The 15,549-nt window shown below is 40.2% G+C and overlaps 1 protein-coding gene across 8 annotated transcripts in view; it reads left to right on the top strand.

Annotated features, from left to right (window-relative positions):
• SYNE3 (spectrin repeat containing, nuclear envelope family member 3) overlaps positions 1–15,549 on the top strand; it is an 86,045-nt gene that overhangs the window by 47,435 nt on the left and 23,061 nt on the right. For all 8 annotated transcript variants that reach the window (XM_010583899.1, XM_010583898.1, XM_010583900.1 and 5 more), the window contains 12 exons: positions 150–494; positions 1,666–1,802; positions 3,752–3,899; positions 4,656–4,838; positions 5,106–5,249; positions 6,238–6,372; positions 7,338–7,499; positions 8,241–8,404; positions 9,358–9,481; positions 9,659–9,814; positions 10,514–10,663; positions 11,991–12,029. In XM_010583899.1, coding sequence (XP_010582201.1) covers positions 150–494; positions 1,666–1,802; positions 3,752–3,899; positions 4,656–4,838; positions 5,106–5,249; positions 6,238–6,372; positions 7,338–7,499; positions 8,241–8,404; positions 9,358–9,481; positions 9,659–9,814; positions 10,514–10,663; positions 11,991–12,029 — 1,887 coding nt within the window. The remainder of the gene's footprint in view (positions 1–149; positions 495–1,665; positions 1,803–3,751; positions 3,900–4,655; positions 4,839–5,105; positions 5,250–6,237; positions 6,373–7,337; positions 7,500–8,240; positions 8,405–9,357; positions 9,482–9,658; positions 9,815–10,513; positions 10,664–11,990; positions 12,030–15,549) is intronic.

The following is a 15,549-nucleotide window of genomic DNA, read 5'->3' as shown; positions in this document are numbered from 1 at the left end:
GGTCACTTGAAAAGAGACATACTTTGAAATAAGAAGTGAAGAACAAAATATGTACAACCAGGAGAGGTGGTCTTTTTTTCCTACTGCTTGCAGCTTTTTCCCCAACTTCCAATTCCTGCAGCTAATCTTTATTTAATTTCTTTCTGCAGGAAATTGCCAAAAACATTAGGAGTGGTGGAAAGAAGTGGAAGCACCTTGAAAATCAGTGTGCAGAGGTGATTCAGAATACCTCCCCACTTGGAGCTGAGAGAATGAAGGATGAACTTGAAGAGCTAAAAAAAGCCTTGGAGAAGTTGAAACTGCTGAGCAGTGAGGAGGAGGAGAGATTGCTCAAGATCCAACAGTCAGAAAGTGCCTATAAGTCCCAAGCCAGACAATTAGAAGCAGATGTCCAGGAGTTGAGAAAAGATCTACAGAGACTAGAAAATGACCTGGACCCTGGGGAAGGGGAAAAGACTGAAGATGAGTTTGTAACTCTGTGGAGAAAATGCAATGTAAGTTGTTAACCTTTGTATGCCTAAAACCAGCAGGATCGAGCGCAGTCGTATATTGAACACGCATAGTCACATCCAACAGGTGCCTGTCCCATTGGTTAAAGGTGATAAGGAAAGAGTATGAGTGTGTATGAAACAGACTGAGGAAAATGTGAATAGCAACAATGGAATCAACTATTCTAACTTTAATCTCACTCTACACAGAGGAAGCGGGGTTGGAGGATATGTTGGAGTTTGTGTCTTGAGTTCAAAGGGACCATATGCAAAAAGAGCACAATACAGAGCGAACAACACCATTTGCTCTACTTAAAAAGACGCAGGAAAATAATGCCTCACTGTATACACAAATACATACATACATACCCACACACAAATACATATATTTCTGGGGTATTGGTAAGACCATTTCTATATTATATCCTTCATCTGTGTAACCTGGGTACCTGTATTCCTTTACCAGCAGAGACATCTTCATTCCTAAGAAGTCCCAAGTTTGTAGCAATCCAGCATTTACACTAAAATCAATCTGTTGCAAAAATGAGTGCAAAAAGTTTGTCACACATAAAGTGGATAAGAATCTTTATCACTCATTTCCTTTTGAGGGCTGGTTTTGCATTTATTATCTCTTCTCAAAATGCCTTTCATTGCTATTTGTGTGTCTAGAACTCAGCAGGACTAGCTGGGAAAAGTATATGCAAAAAGAAACCGCAAAATACAGACTGGTTTAATCCAGCTACATTTGCATGGTTTTTTGTTGGTTTTGTTTCCCTACGTCACCCTAGAATTAACATTCTGTATATGTGAGTCTTTGAGAAAGATCTGTTCATGCAAACAGATGCAGTTAAGACCACTCCAGAAATGCATCTCATGTTATATACTGCAATCAGTGAACTGAAACTGGGCCTGTTTGTGATTCACTCTGTTCAAACAGTGAACACTGCAGATCAGGTGCAGAGGCTACGCAGTGTGAGGAGAGGAGAGCAAGCCTGATGGAACAAAACTGTTCCTGAGAATGTTTTCTTCTGCCTTAGCGAAGTCCATATTCCTTACAACCAGGGGAAAAGGCAGCAGAAAGGGGACTTGTGAATACCCTGAGAGACAGCCTTATATCTTCATTTCATGTGCCAGACACTACATAAGGTGTGATCTGTTCATTATTTTTATGATTAAGGCAACGAGAGCAGCTCTGGCCGCAGAAGAGTCCAAGGTTGAGAGGCTGAAGGCTCAGCTTAAAGAACTACTACGGTTTTCCCAAGACGTGCAGCTACACGCTGAGAGTGTTGTCTCTGCAATACAGCAGTATCAAAGGTAGTGTGAAGTCTGATTATGCTGGGGAGGTAGGGGGCATCTTCTCTCTGGCATTGAAGTGATCGACAAGGGCCTAAGAAAAAACTGATATGCCATCTGATTGCAGGTGACGGGTAGAAAAGAAAGGCTTCTACTAATTACATCCGCCTCCACATTTCAATAAACCTGTAATTTTAGCCATTTGCTAGGAGCTGTAGGCTGCTGGCCATTTTCAAGCAGTGATCTCGCATCATTAATGTTGTGTATGGTTTGAAGAAAATTAGATTGTTGGCAGCTAATTTGATCTTCTTAGCATTTTATAATAATAATTTATGTACTTTGCTTGCCTTTCATGACAGCAACTAGAAAATCAGGACAGAAGCTGTAGTAGTAAACGGTTCAGAAGAATTATGGCCCTCCCTTACTGAGTTTGTTGTGGTGACTCATCAGCCTTAGCAATTATTTGGCAGAGTTTATTCCCCTTCTCCTGGCGGCATACATGCATGATTCCTGTTTTCAACTTGCCTTGGGTTGGAAACTCTGAAAGTTTAGCCTCTCCCCAGACCTCAGTGTTTCCGTTTCCAGGCTGCCTGGAATCAGGAAGTAAAGAAGCTGCAGCAAATTTTGCAAACTAGAAGAAGGGATCTTTTTTCTTTAAGGAAAAAGGTCAGGTTTTTTACTGTATCCAAGCTTATTTTCCTCTGTCCAGTGCACAGTATGCTGTCCTGCTGAAAGGGTTATAGGTCATTATGGGAAAGGATTTAAGTTTAAAATCTAACAAGTAAACAATGTTGAAAGAGAAGCAGAGAAGGCAGGGGACTTGCCTCTGAGTAGAAAATGGCAGCTGCTCTTTTGCCAGCTTCTTTCCAAATCTTTCCGAAGTCTGGCAGCTTCATGCTGAGCCTGGCAGGGGCAGCAGAGCAAATGGCAAAGGACATGTAATGTCAGAACTTTCTATTTGTGGAGCTTTTGGCCTCTGCAAGCTTGCCTTTGTTTAGCTCCGTAACGTCCCAGTGACACAGGTAAGATTATTGTTTCTGGTTTTATAGAAAGGCGGTATTAATCTTGATTGGCATTGCTCTTGCCTGCCTGTCTTGTGAATTTGCAGGATACTGTTCCCGTGTGAAAATATAGTTTGAGCTTCATTCTGCCATATCAAATAGGATTCTGCAAACTGGGAGATCAGGAAAGCTGAGAAAAACAGGAGGCAGCTGCATGGGGTGTGTCACTGCTAGGCCTTGTTACTCAGCTGTATTTTGGATAAGCCTTTGTAAGAGAAGCCTGGATATTTAATGAATGTGTGCTGATTTTTTTTTTTTTTTTTAAATATATATATATACACACGTATGTAGCTATGCAGGTATGTGTATACATATATATAAAAACAGAAAGCTTTTATCAGAATCACCTATGTATGTTAATATAAATACAAGCAGTTCTGCAAAATTAAATAAATTTATATCTGAAAAAAAATATGTATTTTCCTCTTTTTGTAGGTAACAGAGTGTGATCAAAGATTTCTTAATGTAATTTTTTAAAGGAACAAAGACTCAGTAATATGTAAAACAATACAGGCAACTGCAGTTAAATTCTAGACACTCTTGGCTTATTCTTCCAATCAGTCAGGGTGACTGCTGTGATAATATGATTTGTTAAATCATGCTGGTGATAGAAGCCAAGAAAGATCACATGCAAGGGGAGACTGCTGGCTGCTAGAAAGGCAAAGTAATTCCTGATACACAGTTGCACAAGAGACAAATGTGTCTACGGCATCTAAATAAAGTTTTGTCAGATGTCTCTGAGCAGCTGTCAGTATGCAACACCAGGCTCAGACAGTAAAAAAGACTGAGGCTTTTGTGTTGGATACAGTTTGCACACGAGTATTGTGTTAATTCATGCCTTGATGAATAGGATGTTTGGACTTGGATTTCTTTGTAATCCTTCTCTCGGCTGTCACTTTATCCTTGCAGTGTTAGAGGCAAGACATCTAAAATGAGCGCTGATGCAGAAACCCAACTGAGGCAACTCTTCCAAAATCCTCTGCAAGAATTTCAACAGTGGAAGCCATCGATCCAGATGATCCTGGAGACTCCAGAGCCAGCGCTGGCTCACATAGAGGTAGCAAACCTGTTACTGAGTTCAGAACCTGATACTTGGTTTGTGTTTGTCCAAGCTATGCCAGCAGCTGCCTGCAGCAGCTGGAAGGGCCTTTCCAGTATGGCAGGAAACCCCCCAGTATGGAGGTCAATACTTACATCTAGCTGTAGCAGAATGTCTTATTTTCTGCCCTCCATTGGGTTAATTGGAGTTGTCAACTGAATAGGCTGAATTAAAGTGCTAGGTATCTTTAACAATGATGATAATATTGTTTAGCATTAGCCAAGATCTCCCTAGATGGGAAGTCTGTGGACTCTTGTTAAGAAGTGTGTATTAATATAGTCATGGGATTATAATGCATGATTTCTGCATGTGCCCAGCAAGGTGTGTTTGTTACTTTGTCATCCCTGTGATCTCCAGAATAAATGTGTCTGTGAACAGGGATATAGACTATCCTGAGGATGAGCATTCAAGCTGTCCTTTCTGTTGGTTGTTTAGGCCTCTCCTCTGCACAGACAACTCTTTCCATAGTACAGCTTTCCTCTATTTCTGTTCACAAAATGGATGCAGTCCTGGTGCTTCTAACATTATCAGGAAGACTTTTCCTTTAACTGGGCACTGTCCAGGTACCTTCTGTTACCCCTTGTCGGCCCAGCATGCTGTTTTTACCTGAATTTGTCATACTGCTTTTGTTGTGTGACTTGTGTGAGAACAGTATGGTTAAAAGATTTTTTTTTTTTTTGGTATGATTTCACTGGAAGAATTTTTCTCCTTTAGGCTGCTCTAGCTGAAAGCTCCCAGTTCAAAGAGAAGTTGGTGACACTACAGCTGAAGAAAGATTTGCTAAATAACGTCCTTGGTGAGGAAAAAGCAAAGTCTTTCCTGCAGGAAGTAGCTGAAGCTTCAAAGGAGAGGGAAATTCTACATAAAAGTCTGCTGCAAAGCAAGAGCAAACTCCAGGTAAGCTTTCAAGCCCGCATACAGTCTTTGCCTGTGACAAAGGCAATGATCAATCTTTTACTAAGCCAGTTTTATAGATAAAAATTTATTACTAACCAGCTGTGCCCAATCCCTTTTCCTAGGTTGATCAAATATTCAAATAAATTTGTGGTTTGTTGCATAGTGTAGCTTGGTGTTTGTTCTGAGTATGAAATGGACATTGACAAAAGATGATGCCAAGGGATATATGTTGAATGCTGGATCTTTTTTTCTTCTTTCTCCATCTAGAATTTGATATCACAACATAAGGACTTTGACGCTGGTTTCACACCTTTACAGAAGAAATTAACTGCCATCAAAGCTAAATTAGATCTAGAGAAGGAACCACGGCCTGACCTCTTGGGTAAAAAAACACAACTCCAGAGACTGCAGGTACATTACAGTAATGTTTGACCATGATATCCTCAGTTAATTGTGGTCTTGTTTGTTCATATTTTGTTAACATTAGGAATTCAGTACCTTGTCCCCTCAATTGATTGTGTGTTAGATAATTTCATTTGGTCCAGTTTATAGCATGGAGTAGATGAAATTGAAGCAATGCAGCTGAAGAACTGGCAGACTGGGCTTGAGGGAAGGAACAAGCAGCTGGAAGCTGTTGGTGCCACACCTTCTTGGGCTAGTTTTATTGCTAAAGAAAATGTATCCTGATGCTTCCCACTAGGAGTGAAATGGCACAAGACAACCTGAACCAATTGAACTCCCTCCAAAAGCAGGGAGTTTCCATTGTCCCACCTCCTCCTGCATCCCCCCCTTTCTGCTCTTTATCTTGTCACAGCTTTGACACGTGCTGGATTTACTCCCCAGGCTAATTCAGCTGTCTGAGATAAGAAAAAAATAATAACAGAAAAAGATGATCACTTTCCACTTGGTTAGTGTTTGGAACTGGTTCGGCAAAGGGTCCAACATGCAGTAGAGCCTGCTCAAGGCATGCAGTGGGACTACATAGCTGGGAGAGGGGAGAGAAGAGCAGGAGGCGAAGAGAGAGGGGATGTGACTCTTCACCATGGTGAGCTACGGTGATTCAGCCACTTCGCCCTTGGTGACCACAGAGGTGTTATCATCATAGTCCTTTGCAGTACTTAGCTAACTATAGTATATCTCCTCTGGCAGCTTTTCAGCAGCTTGTCTTCTTTGTTATCAACTGGTAGCATGTAAGAACATCCAACCATTTCTTTCAGAAACATTTACTTCTAGACATAAAAAAAATTAATTTTCTTAATGATAGTGATTGTTTGGTTTGGGGTTTTTTCTCCCTCACGCTGTCAAATGTGTTTTAGTGTATACTTTTGGTGTATGTTTTGTGGGGGTCCATGCCACATCTAGCACATTACCCATATGGAATCTGTCTTTTCCTCTGCAGATGATTCAAGATGACTTGGCAGAGCTTGCGATTCAAATGGAGGAGGTAGAGAAGCTTGTTCAGTCAAATACCACACACAGGCATGAAATGAATCAACTTTCATCTGACTCTCAGGCCCTAAAGAGATCATTGGAGGTAACATAAGGGAGAGTTTTTAGTTGCCTGAGGAGTTGTGAGTTGCCACTATTTAAAAATATAAAAAAAATCTTTGAGCATATGAGATTATATGCTTTGAGTGACAGATATTTTGAGGGGAAAAAAACACTGAATTCTTAAGACTTTGATAACACTTCCGGGATTCTCTGATTAACTGTAATGTGATTTCCCTTTGGGATAGGATACCATCCACACAGATTTTATATCTATATAAGTTATTTCTGGAGTGGGCCTGAGATTTCTGACCAAAAGACCTCATAGTTACATTATCATGGAGGTGTTTGGACTTCTTCACAGATTCCTGGGTAGTGTTTTTGTATCAAACTGTTTGGGTTTTTTATAGCTTTGTGACCTAAAAGTTAATGAGAGAAAAGTGTTGCAATTGCATAATTACTTGTTTTGAAGTGAGGCATTTTGTAGCTTGTAAACATAGCTATAAAAGGACCTCCAAAGCAGTCTTAGAAGATATTATTATGAAATTACCTTAGTTATGCAGGTCACCATAAAAATATGTATGATAAAGTGTTACCCTAATATGCACTGTGGAATTCTAGTTTCAATCTCAATAACCCCATTTATCGCTGAACTGGACTTCTGCCAAAAAAGTCTGTACAGTCATTTCTGATTCAGGGAGTATAAGATGTATTTAATATTGACTGGTGTATAAAAAAACCAACCATATTCTTTATTCTGTTCCAGCTGAAAAGGGAGGGAGCTACTCTAGTGCTTAATGCCCCCCCATGTGGCTGAATTCAGGCCTGCAGGAGCTTGTAGGTGTTCTCTGTGCCACTGATGCTAAAGGATAGTTTTTTTCTGTCTCATTAACAGATGGTTTTTTTCCTTTTTGCCCATGAGATTCTGTGCCAGTAGTCACAGTGTTAGATCCAGTAATGAAACTGCTTTTTGTCTGTGTTTAGTTGCTGACATATTTTTATCATTTGTAGATGATGATACAGCAGAGTGAAGAGCACGTTCAGAAGCATTGGGCATATAATGACAAACTCTCTGACCTCCAGCAGTGGATCACAGTAACCACGGACAGGATTGACTCCTACCAGGGTGCTGATGGAGAGCAGAACACCGAGGGCAGGGTGGCAGACCTTGAGGTGAGAAAAGCATCTTAATGTAAGATGTTAATTATTCACTTTGCAGCATTCAGACAATAAGGGCGGAGATTTTCTAGCAAGGTTTTCCTGGTTGGGGAGAGTAATGATGGTTTGTTCCTCATGCAATAACTGTTGATTGCTGCTGCCTCCCTGCTTTGCCCTGTGCTGTAGGATGTGGATCTAGGTAAAAGACAAGAACAGTGAGAAATGGCTAAGAACTGTTGAGATGGATAAAGTACTGTCAAAGGATAAGTGGTTTTAAAAAGAGCTCTTCCCACCAGGGTGATCTCTCTGGACAATACCTACCTTTGCCTGTATGTACTCATTGATACATTGAACATTATTACCCTGTTAGCTAACCTTATACTGTGTTGAACTGAGCTGTTCCACAGCTGTGAGCTGCTAGCTTTTCCCTGTGTAGCAGTATTTTGCATGTGAGGTTCACTCTGGCAGGTTACTTAGCTGGCAGTTTTTGCCTTTGTATGGGAAACCAAGATATCTCATGGGAAGGCTACAGAAGGGGTGTATTGACAGCTTGTGCCCTTTAAGTTTTTCCATCAGCTCTTTGACCCATGTTGGCTCTTTGCAAGAATCCACAGCGTATTTTTTTTCCTGCTAGGTATGTTCTAGCTAGTGCCAACAGAACCAGCATAGTCCTGGACTGAACATGGCCTTCAGTCTGACATAGCCTCTGCTTTACCCAGGATACGTAGAAGTAACTGTAAGGACTGTACGTTTCAGAGATGGCTAGCTGAGTTTCCAGATAAGGAGATCCAGCTGCACCTTGTGGAAGCTCATGGCCAGCTGGTCATGGAGAATTCTTCTCCAGAGGAGACTGCTCATGTCCAAGCAGAGCTGGATCAGCTGAAGGAGTCCTGGAGATCACTAAAGGAGATGGCAACTGGGTAAGTGTTCGTGTACATCTTCCTCATGTCCCTTCAAGGGGATGCTCTTTACTTCTGTATGACCAGACACACTTGATGCTTTAAGCTATGTGCTGTGAAAGTGAACAGCTGTATTACAATGCTGGGAGCAGATGAGATTTTAATAATTTGTAAACTGGGAATCTTTACTTTCAAGAAAACCATTTTAGAGAATCCGAGGACCAGAGCAGTCTATGAAGCTGCCTTTACCTCACGCTTGGAGTAGGCAGTGTCTCCTTAGGACCTGGCTCACCATTGTACTGCCAGTCCGTATCAGAGGAAACAGGACATAGACTGGGTGATTTCTGCTGTTCTGCCTCACCTTCCTGTTCTCCTCACTGTCTGATCTGGAGATATCTCCAAAGAGTCTATATCTGCACTGGGATTTGTGCCTTTTGCAAACCTGCAAGTGTATAAACAGAGCTAAAATCCTCTCTTAGCTGGCAAATGTGGACTTAATTTGTTTTGCCCTCACTGTGCAGTGTCAAACTGCTGCTCATATTTGCTAGTCTGTATTAAAATGTAATACTGTGCTACGTGTGTGAGTATATTCGTACTTGGTGTCAGAATAGGCATAAAAATGGAATGACTAAACTGAGGAACACTTGATTGTACTGCCTGCTGTTACCAGACTAGAAGGTATATTGTCAAGGTAGTATTTTTTTTTGGTCCCTCACTCCCCTGAATAAAAGAAAACAAAACACTTGGAAATGTTAGAACTAGAGGACTGGTGCTACTTTGAGATACTCCTGTCTTGATCTTATTTTGTTAAAAAGATGTTGGAAATAACTTTAATATTTATAGTGCTATTAATAGTAATAATAGTATAATAATAATATTTCACCAGAGGTGTCCCCCATAACCCTGGTCAAAATGTGAATGTCTCATCATTATATGTTTCACTGCACTGATGTCTCTGGTTTTGTGTTTTCAAGTCTTCTCAAAAAGTGGCAGTTAAATAGACCAGTGACTGATAAGAAGAAAATAGCATTTGTGGACAGCAGATGGATGTCTGGACCTGCCTTCCGTCTTTTAGATGTAGATCCCAACCACAAGCAGGTGAGAGGGAGACTCCATATCTGCCTTCATATTGAGCTTCACAAGAACAATTTTACTGGCTTCATCTGCTATTACGGGTTACAAAGTTGGAGGTTAAGATCTTGCAGTCAGGCCTTCAGAGGAATCAACTGACATAACAGCAAAGGATTTTTTTGTTCTTGTTGTTTTGCAACCTAGGAGAGGATAGGAGAAGGGCAAAATACAAGCAGCTACTTGAAGCTCCTACACGACTTTGAAGAATGGTTACAAGGAGAAAACACCAAACTGACCAAAATTCTTGCTGTGACTTCAGCTTCCCCAGAGGAAATTAAGGCACGCCAGAGCAAACTGGAGGTTAGTTTTCAGGAGATGAAGATGGAGACAAAGTCGCAATAAGTGCAAATTCTTTCAGAATTAAAAACCAAACAAACAAAAAAACCACACACCCCCCCATAACCAACCAACAACCCACCCCCCTCAAACCAAACAACCCCGCCCCCAACCAAACCAAAAAAACCCTAAAAATGAAAAAAAAAAACCCCAAACAACCCAACCTCAAACACTAGACTCTCTGCTTTAGGACACTTTAGAGTAGATGAAGCTCTGGAATTTAGGACAAGTATTTCACCCCTTCTACTAAGAAAGGTCTGCCACAGCCAGAGAGGTAGAATGGAAAGGAGCACCCTGGCATCTAGCTGTCAGACTGGACGTTTCCAGTGTGGTATGGCAAAGGTGTTCATTAAAAGAAGCTGATTAAAATCAGTGTCTGGTATTTGGCCTCATTCTTTTTCTTTCTGTTGAATATGGCCAGATGCAATGACAATGGATGCTGTAAGAAAGTAAACAAACAGAAATATCCAAGGCTACAGGAGTCCTGCAAATGAGTGGACCCTTTAATATAATTTCAGGCCAAAAAAGTGATAACAAAAATAAATGCACTATTCCAGAGCACCCAGTAGTTTGTTTTCGTACCACTGTTCTTCCGAATTCTAGATTTAAAAAGTGGGGTCTTCTTGAATTCTGAGCTGCTGCTGACCTTGTCTTTCCCTGCAGGAGCTGCAGTCTCGTGTGCCTGATGGTCAGCGTCTCTTTGAGGACCTTCTTCATCTTCATTCTGTTATTGGAAACTCTGAAGATCTGGAGGACCTGCGTTACCGATGGATGCTCTACAAATCTATGCTGAAAGAGTCCATGAGTTCACTGGTAGGTGACAACACTCAATTCACAGTCACTGATCTCTGCCATTGCTCTTTTAGATTGCTTCATATTGCTAGTCATAATTCAACAGTATGTGTGAGTGTCTGCTTAACCAAAACCTCCCTTAGTAAGTGCCATCCAAGATAGAACAAACATAGCCACGTATTCATAAATATAAGCAGAAATATTCTTGTATTAAAATAAGAGTTGTGCGCTATCTTTTTTCCTTTGTAAGCAGTGCTCAGAATACTTCTTAAAATGCAAGGTTCAAAACAGAATGACGATTGGCTGTTGTCAAAGATGCACCCAGTTGGGGACTGTGAGATGTTTGTGTGTGTGAGTATTCTGGATATACACCTACTTCTGGGCGCATGGATTTCTAGTTTTTTGCCCTTTTTCCACACAAAGTTCTCCACTGAATTATTTTTTTAAGAGGTCCTGCAGTTAAGAATATATTTACTGTTCATTATTTGTGTCTCCTGTTGTGCAACAGAGTGATCAGAATAGCCACTGACTGAATGGACTCAGAAAGTAACTGTGCACAGAAGGACCTAGTCTTTTTTGGAATTGTCTTTACAGGCCAAGGATTTGGAATGAAATAAAGAGGAGGTATTTTAATGCAAGAACCAAATGATTAAAGAAGTTACCGAGTTCTTATGTATAAAAGACATGCTAAGGATGGCAGAATTCATCTCCATGTATAACATATTCCAGAGCATGCTAAAGATATTCCCATGTTCTTAGTGTCAACATAGATAATTAAGATTTTTCTGGCTTAACTACTTATATTATGTGTTCAACTTCAACATACCTGAATCGGAGGATTAGACTTTACAGTACTTTCTATATGCAAGTGCTTTGAAAGGTATCTGAACTCGAACACCTAAAATTTGAGGCACCTGAAAATTTTCTGCTTTGGGAAACCTTGTCTTCAAATCCAAAGCTTACTTAGAATACAAATACTTTGAAGTGCCTGGAAGGTAAGCATGACCTTTATTAATAAAGAACATATTTCTAAGAATTGTTTGCCATTGATTGTAATGATATGCTTTGTTGACCAAAACCTTGTGTAAGCATAAATATAGTCAATAGGTGTCAGTAAAGTCAAAGCTATTGCTGGGAGAACGGCTCATCTGATTCAAATGGTCAAACATTTCAGCTTTCTGCCTAATGTGTGTTAAAAAGCTCATTAAAAAAGAATCTCCTCCTGGTTCACTCTATCCAGATGACCATTTGAAAGAAACATCTGCCGACAGGTGAATACTTATTTGTAGGCTCCACTCTCCACTAGGATCTTAAGTTCATGCTGCTTTTTTTTTTTTCTTTTAAACAGAGTCCTGAATCTTCAGAAGAACCAGACAGATTCAGAAAGGTATGACAGTTTCCTATCATTAAGCTAAAACATGTTTGATCAGACATTTTGCAGATAATTATTTTAAATTAAACTTTTCTAAATATTCTTGAGATCAATTTGCTTATTAAGAGCCTCTCTTCTTTAAGAGGTTTATTTTCTCCAGATTTTAAAATGAAAAATATTACAGAGTTTTTACTCTTGAGCTATGCTTAGTGCATCTCTAGAAGCTAAATATCCGTCTCCTAGGAGAGTAGGGGAACTCTGTTTTTGTACATCTACATGAACTTAATTCATTTTTCAAAATAGCCTAAGGAAAAGCCCAAATCTCTCTCTAAAGGATTTAGGCGCCAAGTGCATTAAATAATTTTGAAAACGAGACTTCCAATTCTTTAGACACTTCTGAAAAAATTGCTTCGGATCATTCAGCCCACCTTCTTTCTAATGCAGAAAAACAGAGAAAGTAAACAGATTTATCTAATGTTATTAGACTAATCCTTATTCTAAGCAGCAGAATTCCTCCTGTGAAGGATTTTCTTTTGGAAGTGATGACATAAGAAACAGAAGCAGTACAGGAGACGATAACGAGAAGCTTAAAAAAACCCAAATGCTGCAAGTGTCTTATTAAACCCAAGCAGCATTTCTGATCCCGTTTTCATAAAGTCAGCGAGTTTTTCTGTTGACCTGAGCAGTGTTGAACTGAGTCGTTTCTCTCTGTCACAATTTACTTTGTTTATAGACACTGTTAGCTTCTACTTTGTACTGTCACCTCACTTTCTGTTTGTTTTCAGAAGGAATAGAATAAGGCTTTATTTGCCCAACACAGAGTAGATTGGATGAATAACATGTTGCAGGAACATAATCATATCATCATCTTAAGCTAAATCAAACCCTTGATTTCTCCTGTTGCAACGTCTCTTTAGAAGAGACCAATGTTTAAAGGGTGCAGTATAGTGCACTTCTAGTATGGCCAGAAATCAAGACTTTGCTCATTCCAATGAGATATTCCTCTGGTATTCAAATGTGGAGTAGCACCTCCAATATTTTTTCCCCAGCAAAATGCTAACCAATTTAAGGTAGTTTTCACACATCCCTTGAATAGTTTTGGCCACAGTTCAGCCTTCCTGAAAACCCCCAAAGAGTTTCTGTTCTTGCCTGTCTGGTTTAGCATTAATTGTTCGGTACTGTTGGTCATCCAGTAAGGTCACCAGAATTTTTCAGGCTGGAAAAACAGTATGACATTTTAATACTTGGTGTAGAGGCAGCCAAACATTAGTAGTGCTGCTTTTCCATAGAAGAGGATTAAAGGGATATTCCAGAAGACCAACAAAAGAATTTTCTGCTTTTGGGTCATTTGGGGGGGGGGGAGGAACCAAAAGCTTTAGGCATAAGCACATCTCCACTGCACAATTAGATACCATTTTTTAATTCATCTGTCCCACCTGCCTTGGGGTAGGTGGTATTTATTGCCCCTTAATTTCTCCAAAGGAGACTAAAGTCTTCAGTTAATTTTCAAGGATACTGGAATAACATAATGGCAGGCAGCAAACATTTGTCAATTAGGCCTACAGCAAGAGCACCAAAAAAGCATTTGATGAGTTTTAAATAGCTACTAAACACAAACAAAGAGAAACAGCTCAGGGTGGGAAGGAATGAAGAACTGAAATACCTCATAAGCATGAAGGAAATGGCTCCCATTGCACCAAGTAATTTGCAGTTTCCCTTCAGCTAGTATGAAAGTTGCAGTAACTTAACACCTTGCTCACTTCAGTGTGATTTTGCTGACTTCAGAGCCTTCATTCTATATGTAAACAGTGTCACTACAATGAGAATCCAAGTACTGTAGGCAGAGGTGTCTTTTTTTCATTCAGGCTAAGGCTTTTATCGGGATGTGAGCCTGTGTTCCCATAAGATTGTTGAGCACCACTTAAGAGAACGAGAAAATAATGTTGATCCCCTTTGGGAGCATCACTGTTCAGGTTGAGAGAAGGTGAAAAGCAAATCAGCTGCAGAATTGTGGCTTTGGAGTTTATTTTAAATTCAGATTTAACACCTAAAGTATGGCTAGAAATGAAAGAAAGATTAGGCAAAATATTTTTGTATGTTTTGAATATCCTTTCAAAACCATGGTGAAGGAAACCAACTACTCTGAGAGAATGGCTAATCTTGGGAGTTAATACCTGCAGAAAGTACACATGGTTGGGGGTTGCATCACTGTACTTGCAACATCCAGTGAGTCTGCAAGCAATGGGATCAGGTTATCTCTAATTTGTCAGCTCCCTTATGCTTTTGGGTCACACAAAATCAGCAGTGGTGGCAGAATTTCAGCTATTTTTGGACTGATCTCTCTGCTTTCTGCAACATGAGGTCCCCAGTGACTCTGCTTGTCTCTCCTGTTTGAGCTGTTTGCAGCAGCAGCAGATCAACTTGGAGAAGGGGAAGACCCAGCTGCAGCCAGTCTCATTCCAGTGCCTTCTGTTTTCATTACATTTCTAGCCTGCATGGCCAAATGCTGGGCAGAGTAGAGACTGCTACATGTATATTAATGTGCTTTTTTTCTGATCATTCATTCTTTGCTGAGGACATGCCCCAGCCACTGGTGCCCTTAGGAACAGCAGTGATTGCAATGTGAGCGACTTCTTGTTGATTAACAAAAAACAGTTGCAGGAAATTGTACTGGCTGCAGTGAATTTTTAGCAGGTGCCAATGACAGAGCAATGTAGATGGATATTTCTGCAGGGCACCTAGCACACCCGAGGACATAAGCAAATGCTCAGTAATAACTATGATAAATGTTACTTTCAAAGGTTGGCTCCCAGCTACCTGAAAATATTCCATGAGCATTCTTAGCATAAATAGGAAGTCAAAGGCCCCTTATTTACAGGTCTAGGTAGCACTGTTCAATTTATTTTCTCGAGTGCTCAGAGTCATTACACTTCTTTGCTAAACAAATGATTCTGGCTTTATTGTTTGTACAAACAAAATAATTAGGATTCATTACATCAGTGGTCAGCTAATTGCTTCCTTTGAGATTCTGCTAAGAGTAATCTCCTATAGCACACAGGCAGAAGGAATGTGTAATTTAATCTTATTTAGAGACACCATTGATCTGGAGTCAATCAAATTAATGCAGTCATTCAGGAAACTGTGCAAAGCAGGAGCTGCCACAGCTTGCCAGGAAGAAAACAGTAATGCGCTCTGCTCTGCTCGAGTGCAGATATGACAGGAATTCTTCATGGCAGAACGTCACATTACAGAAATGCACAGCATCATCTGTACATGCCTGTGTTAGTGGTGCCTCTCTATTGAAAGTACGCGGCCCATTTGTTTTCCTGAAGTCCGGCTATGTGTTAGCCACTTGAAATCTTCTGTACAATTACATTCTTAGTAAAATTGAAAAGACTCATTAAAAGGTATCTTTCCCTCAGTTTTCAGTATCTCTTTTATAGATATAGAAAATATCTCTCCATTTTTTTCATCACTGTGCCTATAAGCCTGTGCCTGCCTGCTTTAGGAATTATACCATGGCCCAGACACAGAA

The sequence above is a fragment of the Haliaeetus leucocephalus genome, unplaced genomic scaffold (assembly GCF_000737465.1).
Source record: "Haliaeetus leucocephalus isolate CR32 unplaced genomic scaffold, Haliaeetus_leucocephalus-4.0 Scaffold932, whole genome shotgun sequence".
Taxonomy (NCBI): domain Eukaryota; kingdom Metazoa; phylum Chordata; class Aves; order Accipitriformes; family Accipitridae; genus Haliaeetus; species Haliaeetus leucocephalus.
Note: the sequence above shows the minus strand (reverse complement) of the source record. Positions and strands in the feature narration are given on the sequence as shown.